An 8617-nucleotide genomic window follows, 5' to 3' on the forward strand; every position below is an offset into this window, starting at 1 on the left:
GGCCTCTGCAGCACGGAGCCGGGGCGCGGACACCTCATCGCAGGCATTCCCGTGGGCGCTGCTGAGAAAGGGCCTCTGCCCTCGCCGGCGGCCGGGAGCTGGTGGCTGTGTTCCCCTGATGTCCCCCTGGCCCCAAGGCCGTCGTGTCCCTACACCTGCCTGCCCCACGCATGGCACGTGGGTTCCGTGGGAAGGCTGCCTGGTAGCCAGGCCGTGGGCTGTGGTCACCCCGGAGCTCTCAGGGAGCTGGAGCCATAACTGCGCCCCTTGAAGGGGCCGGTGTCCCCCAGCAGTGCCCTGCGCCCTGCACCCACCCGTGCGCCTTGCGCCCTGCACCCTGGACACGCTCCTGCGCCCCGTACCTGCACCCAGTCGTGTGCCCTGCGTCCTGCAGCAACCCATGCACCCTGCATTCTGCACCCTGTACGTGCTCCTGCACCCCGTGACCTGCACCCAGCCATGTCCCCTGTGCCCTGCACCCACCTGTGTGCCCTGCACCCTGCATCAACTCACGCTCTCCTGTGCCCCGCACCCAGCCATGTGCCCTGTGTCCTGCACCCTGTACGCACTCCTGCATCCCGTGACCTGCACCCAGCTGTGCCCTGTGTTTTGTGTCAACTCATACACTGTGTCCTGCACCCTGTACGCACTCCTGTGCCCTGCACCCAGCCGTGTGCTGTGTCCTGCACCTTGTTCGTACTCCTCCTTCTCTGGAGATATTCAAGCCTCTCCTGGACGTGGTGCTGTGCAGCCTGCTCTGGGTGACCCTGCTTCGGCAGGGGGTTGGACTGGGTGACCCACAGAGGGCCCTTCCAACCCCGAACATTCTGTGATTCCTGCATCCCATGACCTGCACCCACCCGTGTGCCTGCACCCTGCACCCTGCATCAACTCATGCACCCCGTGCCCTGCGCCCTGTACGCTCTCCTGTGCCCCGCACCCAGCCGTGTGCTGTGTCCCGCACCCTGTACGCACTCCTGCATCCTGTGACCTGCACCCAGCTGTGCCCCCTGTGCCCTGCACCCTGCATCAGCTCACGCACCCCGTGCCCTGCGCCCTTCCTGTGCCCCGCACCCAGCCCTGTGCCCGCCCCCCGCGCCCCGCCGCTCCACCCCGCACGCCGCTCCTCCACCCGCCAGCCGGGCCGGGCCGCACCGCCCCGAGCCCCTCGGCCCCGCCGCGCCCCTCTCCTCCCCTCCCGGTGCCCGCCGGGCGGCGGCGTGGGCGGGGCCGAGCCGCGGGTGGGCGGGGCCCGCCTCTCCGCCAGCCGCTCCGCCGCGCTCCCCGCCCCTCCCGGGGCCACGCCCCCCCCTCCCGGGGCTCCGCCCCCCCCCCCGGTACGGCGGCGGCGGCGGCGCGCGGGGATGGGGCGATGGCGCGGGCGGGCGGCGGGGCCCCGCGGGAGCTGTCCCTGGAGGAGGTGCTGAAGTGCTACGAGCAGCCGCTGAACGAGGAGCAGGCCTGGGCCCTCTGCTTCCAGGGCTGCCGCGCCGCCGCCGCCGCCCCCGCCGCCCCCGCCGCTCCGCTCCGCACCGCCGACATCCGCCTCCGCGGCGACGGCAGCGTCCTCCTCCCCGCCCCTCCGCCCGGTAAGCGGCCGCCGAGACGCGGGGTGGAGCCCCCGGCGGCCCCTCCTGCCCGCCGGCACCGGGAATGACCGGGATTTGCCGGAGCTGGGATTTACCGGAGCCCCCCGGACCGGGGGTATCTGCGGCGGGGGGCACCCCCAGCGGCCCCGGCGGGAGGGACCGGCACCGGTGGGGAAGAACCGAGACCGGCAATGGCGGGGGAGGAGGGGGAGGGAGGCGCTGGCTTCGCCGGCACCGGCAGCGGGGAACTGGTGCGGCACTGGGGACAGCGGCTGCGGCACCGGAGAGGCTGGGAGGATGGGCGAGAGGGCCGGCACCGGCAGCGGCGGCACCTCGGGTACCGGCGACTCGGGTGTCCGGGGCTGGTGTAGCACCGGCACCGGCGGGGCCCAGCCGGGTGATCCGGTGAGGCCGGACCCGGGGTGTGCGGGGAATGCCCGTGGGTGCGGGGCTCACAGGAGCGGGCCCCACCGCGGGGCTGCGGGACACCGAGCCGGGCCCGGCCCCGGGAGCGGCGGTGTTCGGGCAGCCCCGTCCCTGACCTTCGCACTCCCGGCCGTGCCCTCTCCGCGGGCGGGCGGGCAGGGCCGTGGTAATTAAGGGCTGTAATTAAGCTCGGCCGGCTGCCAGCAGCGATGCCGGGTGGCTCGGTGCGGCGAGCAGCAACCCCTTGATGACCGAACCCGGTAAACGGCTTCACCCCCCCCCCCGCCTCGCCCCGCGGGGACGCGCCCGGTGCTCGGCGCCGTCGAGGGCTGCGGGGCCCTCCCGGGGGGACGCTGCGTGTCCCCGGTGCCGATGGCCGGACGGGGGATTCTCCCGGTGGCAGAGCCCGGGGAGTCGGGGAGCAGCAGCCCCTGGGGGCTGCTCGGAGCGGGCGGCGGTGGCTGGGCACGGCGTGGGCACGCCGGCTCCGTCCGTCACGCGTGGGAATGGCCACGCACCATTCCCCAAGCTGCCCGAGACGATGTCACCGTGCCACCTCCTGCTCCCGCGTCCCTGCTGAGCCAGCTCCAGGGGATCCACCTGCGGCCTTGGCTGCCGGAGCCCGGAGCTGGCAGGACCCCGGGCGCGGGGCTGGATCCGGGCTGGGGAAGCAGAGCTGGGGGCCCTGGGGCACCGACTGCCCTCGGGGACGCTGCAAAAGCCACTTGTGCTCCTCGTCCCGTGGCGGTCCGGCTGCTGGGAGGGTCTGAGCTGCCCACGAGCGTGTCCTGGGTGGGTGGGTGGGTGAGTGGGTGGGCGATGCTCCAGCTGCGCTGGCTCTGCGGTGGAAAGCAGCATCGTTTGCTGGACAAAACCCATCACCGCAGCCCACACCGAGTGCCTGGGCCATGTTCTGGGGGTGAGCTGCTGGTTCTGGCTGCATCCCTGCCTGCCGGTGCCCACGCTGCCGGTGCCCACGCTGCCGGTGCCCGCAGCCGAGAGCGATGCCGGGAGCATGTCCCTGCGGGCGCAGAGCTCTCCGCTCCCTCCAGCCCCGGGGGTGAGGGGTGAAGGGGTGATGCTGCCACCCCCAATGTGTCTCCCCGGTCTGGCCGGAGGCTGTGGGGCCCGGTGGCTGGTGCCTGTTTGGGCTCGTTGCCCAGGGCCGGCGCCTGCTGCGATGCCCGGCGGGGCCTGCTGTGCCCAGCTGGGCAGGGAAGGCAGCGGAGGCTGCGCTGCCCCGTGCTGAGACCCAACACGCAGCTCTGGTCCCATGGAGCTGCGTCCCGGGAGCAGCTGCGGGTGGGATCGGGCAGGGACAGGGGTCCTGTCTCTGGGTGGGAGCTGCTGGGGATGGGACTCATGCAGGGTTCCCCGCCGGGTGCCCCACAGCCGGGGCCGGGTGGGCGCAGCACCCCCGAGGTGCGGGACAGGGGTGACGCCGAGGGGGATGCCCGGTGTGGGGCCACGGGTGCCAGCGGTGACTCTGCCCTCTTCCCCCAGAGCTGCCCCCGCTGCTGACGCCCTCCGCAGAAGCCCAGGTACGTGGGGGCTGGACGCCCACCCGGCCCTGCTGTGGCTTGCTGGTGACGTGGCCCTTCTGCCATCACCCCCCAGCACAGGGGTCCCTCGGTGGGCATGGCCACCTTGCACCCTTCGCCCTGCCGTGATGGGGTCCTGAGACGCAGCGGGGGGACGAGACCCCGCACCGACGGCTGCTGGGGGTGCGGAGGGGGGCAGCTGGTGCCGGCTGTGCGTGCCAAGGGGGGCTCCCCCCGGCACAGCCGGTGCCCGAGTCCAGCCGGGGCCCAGCGGGTGCCGTCTCCCCGCAGATGGTGCAGTCGTTGGGCTTCGCCATCTACCGGGCGCTGGACTGGGGGCTGGATGAGAACGAAGAGCGGGAGCTGAGCCCGCGGCTGGAGCAGCTCATCGACCTGATGACCAACAGCGACTCGGAGGACAGCGGCTGCGGCACGGCCGACGAGGGCTATGGGGGGCAGGAGGAGGAGGAGGAGGGGGGTGAGGGGCCGCCGCGCAGCGTGCGCACCTTCGGGCAGGCCATGCGGTGCTGCGCCGCCCGCCTGGCCGACCCCGCCGAGGCCCCGGCGCACTACCAAGCCGTCTGCCGGGCGCTCTTCGCCGAGACCGTGGAGCTGAAAGCCTTCCTCGCCAAGATCCGCGATGCCAAGGAGGTGAGCGAGGGTGCACGGCCGGGGAAACCGCCCAAAATGTCGGGGCGAGCGCAGCGCTCCCCTCTGCCTGCCCCAACCAGGGCTGCCGGCGCCGGCCATGGACCTTCTCCCGGGGCACCACCGGCTCCGGCCAGCCGCGTGCTGGTGCTGGCAGGGACGGCTCGTAGCGGGGACGGGGCTGCTTTGGGGACGCAGCTCGGTGCTGCGGTCTCGTCCGGACCCCCGGTGCCGCTGGGGCAGGGCGATGGCGTCTGGTGTCGTGGCAGATGCTGCAGAAGCTGAGGGAGGATGAGGAGGCGGAGGAGCGGCCGGCGGCGGAGCTGGGCAGCCTGCGCAACACCGACTGGGTACGGCGGCGTGGCCGGGAGCCGGGGCTGCGCCGGGGCCCGGTAGGGGCTGACACTGTGTGTCTCCCCCTCCCCACCCCAGGCCCGGCTGTGGGTGCAGCTGATGCGGGAGCTGCGGCACGGCGTGAAGCTGAAGAAGGTGCAGGAGAAGCAGTTCAACCCCCTGCCCACCGAGTACCAGCTCACCCCCTTCGAGATGCTCATGCAGGACATCCGCGCCCGCAACTACAAACTCCGCAAGGTCATGGTGAGCGCCGCCGGGCTGCCCCTGCCGCCGTGCCGCCCACCGGCCCTGGCACTGACACCGCCCACGGCCCCTCTGCTCTCTCCCAGGTGGATGGAGATATCCCCCCCCGGGTGAAGAAGGACGCCCACGAACTCATCCTTGACTTCATCCGCTCCCGGCCCCCCCTGAAGCAGGTGGGTGCCGGCACTGGGACACCTCCGTGGCATGGCGGTGCCTGGGCTGGGCTTGGGGGGGTCCCGTGGTCCCATGGGTGCTATCCCCACCAGGACAGGCACCCTGAGGGTGGCTGGCCCTGAGCTGCGGCCACCACCTGAGGTCCCATCCGTGCATCCCACAGGCGTCGGAACGGCGGCTGCGGCCCCTGCCCCAGAAGCAGAGGACGCTCCACGAGAAGATCCTCGAGGAGATCAGGCAGGAGAGGAAGCTTCGGCCCGTGGAGATGCCGTACCGCGGCCAGAAAGGTACCGGCACTCCCTCCCTGCCACGCCGGGCTCCCGGCGCTGTGGCAGGTCCCCGTCACGCCGGGACTGAGCCCCGTCCCTGTCCTCAGGCTACAGCTCCCTGCCCTGCATCCCGCACGCCTGCTCGGACCGCCTGGCCTCCAGCTCCTGCCTCGAGCTCTCCCGGCCCCCGGCGAGCACCGCGCCGCTGCACCCACGGCCCCGCGTCCTGCTCAAGGCCCCCACCCTGGCCGAGATGGAGGAGATGAACATCTCCGAGGTGAGAGAGGGGACGCGGCAGGGTGGGAGGGTGGAGAGCGGGGGGACACGGGAGGTCCTGGGGTGACATGGGGGTCCCTGGGGTGATGTGGGTGTCCCCGGGGTGACGCGGTCCCCATGGCCTTGCAGGAGGAGGACTCTCCAGGCACGGAGGTGCCGCTGAAGAGGGACCGCTCCTTCTCGGAGCAGGACCTGGCGCAGCTGCAGAGCCAGCTGGGGGGGGGCCAGGCTGTGCCCCAGGAGCCGGAGCCGCTGCAGCCCGAGCCCCGACCCCGCTCAGGTACCCGCTGGAGGTCCCCAGCCCCACACCGCCCCTGGTCCCCTGTCCCCAGGGTGGCAGGGGTGGCACCGGGCTCACGGACATGCCACGGTCTCCCCGTCCCTCCCTGCAGGCTCCGTCCCCGCCAGCTGCCACCCTCTGCCGGACCGCTCGGCACCGCACCGGGCTGCCCTCGGCGCCGTGGAGGAGAGGCCGGAGGATGGATCCGGCGCTGCCCCCGGCACCAGCTCCAAGCACCTCTGGCTGGTGAGTGCCAGCGGTGGGGCCGGCCTGGGCTGGGGACACCGGAGCTGGGGACACCGTGTGAGCATGGCCACGGGCACACGGCAGCCCAGCATGAGGGCACAAGGTGGCTGGGGGGGTCCCCGTGGCCTCTCCGCTCCCTCTACACGGGATAGGGGGCTTGAGGTGTGCCGTGCCGTGTGCCCTGTGCCCGTGCCAGGAGGCTCCGGCGGTGCTGGGGACGCTCTGCCCGTACCAGGGATGCTCTGCCCATGCCAGCGATGCTCTGCCCATGCCAGGGATGCTCTCCCCGTACCAGGGATGCTCTGCCCATGCCAGGGATGCTCTCCCCGTACCAGGGACGCTCTCCCCGTGCCAGGGATGCTCTCCCTGTACCAGGGATGCTCTGCCCATGCCAGGGATGCTCTGCCAGGAGGTTCTTCATGTGCCAGGGACACTCTGCCCACATTGGGGATGTTTTGCCCGTGCCAGGACGCTGTGCCCATACTGGGACGCTCTGCCCACGGCCCAGAGACGCTCCGGGCCGTGCCCTGTGCCGCAGCCCTGCGGCAGAGCGGGCTGATGTCCCCCCCTGACCCGCAGGAGTTCAGTCACCCCGTGGAGAGCCTGGCCCTCACCGTGGAGGAGATGATCAATGTGCGCCAGGTGCTGGTCAAGGCCGAGATGGAGAAGTTCCTGCAGAGCAAGGAGCTGTACAGCAGCCTGCGGAAGGGGAAGGTGGGAGCCGGTGCCGGAGGGGCCAAGCGCTGCCCGCCCGGCCCCCGGCTCTCACCCCACTCTGCCCACAGGTCTGCTGCTGCTGCAGGGCCAAGTTCCCCCTCTTCTCCTGGCCCGCAGCGTGCCTCTTCTGCAAGCGGTGAGCGCCGTGCCGCGCTGCGGGGCTGGGAGGGTGGCGGGAGGGTGCCCGCCATGGCCCTGCTCACCCCCCTCTCTCTGTGTCCCCAGGTCTGTATGCAGCTCCTGCAGCCTGAAGGTAAGGGACCGGCTCCGGCTGGTGCCACGGCGTCCCCGTCCCTGTCCCATCCCCATCCCTGTCCCATCCCCGTCCCCGTCCTGCCCTGACACCCCATATCCGGCAGATGAAGATGCCTTCCAAGAAGCTGGCTCACATCCCCGTCTACGCATTGGGCTTCGAGAGCCTCCCGGGCTCGCTGCTGGCCAAAGCCTTGCCGCTGCGGAGGAGGGAGACCTTCCAGTGAGTCCAGCGTCCCTAAGCCTTCCTCCCCCTCTCCTCCTCCTCCTCGGGCGGGGGCTGACGGGGTGCCCCGCGCTGCAGCTCGCTCCCGGGCACGTGCTGGCGCCGGGTGGAAGAGGAGTTCCCCCACATCTACGCCCAGGGCTCCGTCCTGCGCGACGTCTGCAGCGACTGCGCCCGCTTCGTCACCGACGTCGTCTGCTCCAGCCGCCGCAGCGTGGCCGTCCTCAACGCCACGCCGTGCCGCGCCGCCAAGGCCCGCTCCCTCTACGGCGACTCCTGGCACAAGTGAGGGGTCCGGCGCGGGGGTGCCGGCCGCCCCGGCGCAGACCCCGCTAACGGCCCACCCGGATGTACATATATACATAGGATCTATACATACATATATTTATATACCTTACGGACCGAGGACTGGCGGCACGGCGGGGGGACATGGACTGTGCCGTAGGGTGCCCGCCGCCGCCAGCCTTTGTCCCCCCCACCCCGGCCCCGCTTCTTGTGCCAAGCCCTGGCTGCGCCGGACAGGAGCCGGGCACGCTGGGGTGCCCAGCACCGTGGGCTGGCGCGGCCACTCTGTGCATCCCCACCCCGGCTAATAAATGCGCTGGGCTGCCCGTGGGCCGTGTGGCTGTTCCTGAGTGGGGGTGGGAGCCGGGGTGGGGGGTTAGGGGGGTGCCGGTGCTGGTGTGGGTGCCAGCACAGGGGCTTGGGGGACCTGCTGCCTCCTGTGTGCCACCGTGGCCCCCGTGATCACAGAATCACAGAATGTTCAGGGTTGGAAGGGACCTCTGTGGGTCACCCAGCCCAACCCCCTGCCCAAGCAGGGTCACCCACAGCAGGCTGCACAGCACCGCGGCCAGGTGGGGCTGGAATATCTCCAGAGAAGGAGACTCCACAGCCTCCCTGGGCAGCCTGGGCCAGGGCTCCGTCACCCTCAGAGGGAAGAAGTTCTTCCTCGGGTTCAGCTGGAGCTTCCTCTGCTTCAGTTTGTGCCCGTTGCCCCTTGTCCTGTCGCTGGGCACCACTGAACAGAGTCTGGCCCCGTCCTCCTGACCCCCACCCTGCAGATATTTAGAGGCATTTCTAAGGTCCCCTCTCAGCCTTCTCTTCTTCAGGCTGAACAAGCCCAGCTCCCTCAGCCTCCCCTCATAGCAGAGATGCTCCAGTCCCCTCCTCATCCTCGTAGCCCTCCGCTGGACTCTCTCCAGTAGCTCCTCATCTTTCTTGAACTGGGGAGCCCAGCACTGGACACAGCACTGCAGATGGGGCCTCACTGGGGCAGAGTAGAGGGGAAGGAGATTGTTCGCTTCCCACCTCCCCTGCCCGTGTCCCACCCGTGACCCCGCGCACGGACCGTGGGAAACCGCGCGTTCCCACGC

General features: G+C 71.3%; 1 protein-coding gene across 3 annotated transcripts; it reads left to right on the forward strand.

The window, feature by feature from the left end:
- The first annotated feature begins 1344 nt into the window (after nt 1-1344).
- On the forward strand, nt 1345-7850 carry SPIRE2 (spire type actin nucleation factor 2). Of its 3 annotated transcripts, none has more exons than XM_075433334.1 (15): nt 1345-1589; nt 3519-3556; nt 3848-4207; nt 4474-4554; nt 4637-4801; nt 4888-4974; nt 5139-5262; nt 5352-5521; nt 5650-5800; nt 5913-6046; nt 6626-6760; nt 6832-6899; nt 6989-7016; nt 7123-7238; nt 7320-7850. In XM_075433334.1, the coding sequence occupies exons 1-15, from the start codon at nt 1373-1375 to the stop codon at nt 7528-7530; spliced, it is 2085 nt and encodes a 694-aa protein (XP_075289449.1). In that variant the 5' UTR covers nt 1345-1372; the 3' UTR covers nt 7531-7850. The 3 variants fall into 3 exon arrangements, with proteins under 3 accessions (XP_075289449.1, XP_075289451.1, XP_075289450.1); XM_075433335.1 differs by lacking the exon at nt 1345-1589 and adding an exon at nt 1621-1757; XM_075433336.1 differs by lacking the exon at nt 3519-3556 and having other exon boundaries at nt 1519-1589.
- The last annotated feature ends 767 nt before the right edge of the window (nt 7851-8617 follow it).

Source organism: Opisthocomus hoazin, chromosome 12 (assembly GCF_030867145.1).
Source record: "Opisthocomus hoazin isolate bOpiHoa1 chromosome 12, bOpiHoa1.hap1, whole genome shotgun sequence".
Taxonomy (NCBI): domain Eukaryota; kingdom Metazoa; phylum Chordata; class Aves; order Opisthocomiformes; family Opisthocomidae; genus Opisthocomus; species Opisthocomus hoazin.

What these genes read in the sequence shown, in the direction of transcription:
- SPIRE2 (XM_075433334.1), top strand. Translation starts at nt 1,373, where the DNA reads ATGGCGCGGGCGGGCGGCGGGGCCCCGCGGGAGCTGTCCCTGGAGGAG. An exon ending in GCAGCCTGCGGAAGGGGAAG is followed by an intron (nt 6,761 to 6,831) that starts GTGGGAGCCGGT and finishes CTCTGCCCACAG; the next exon opens with GTCTGCTGCTGCTGCAGGGC. An exon ending in GCAGCTCCTGCAGCCTGAAG is followed by an intron (nt 7,017 to 7,122) that starts GTAAGGGACCGG and finishes CATATCCGGCAG; the next exon opens with ATGAAGATGCCTTCCAAGAA.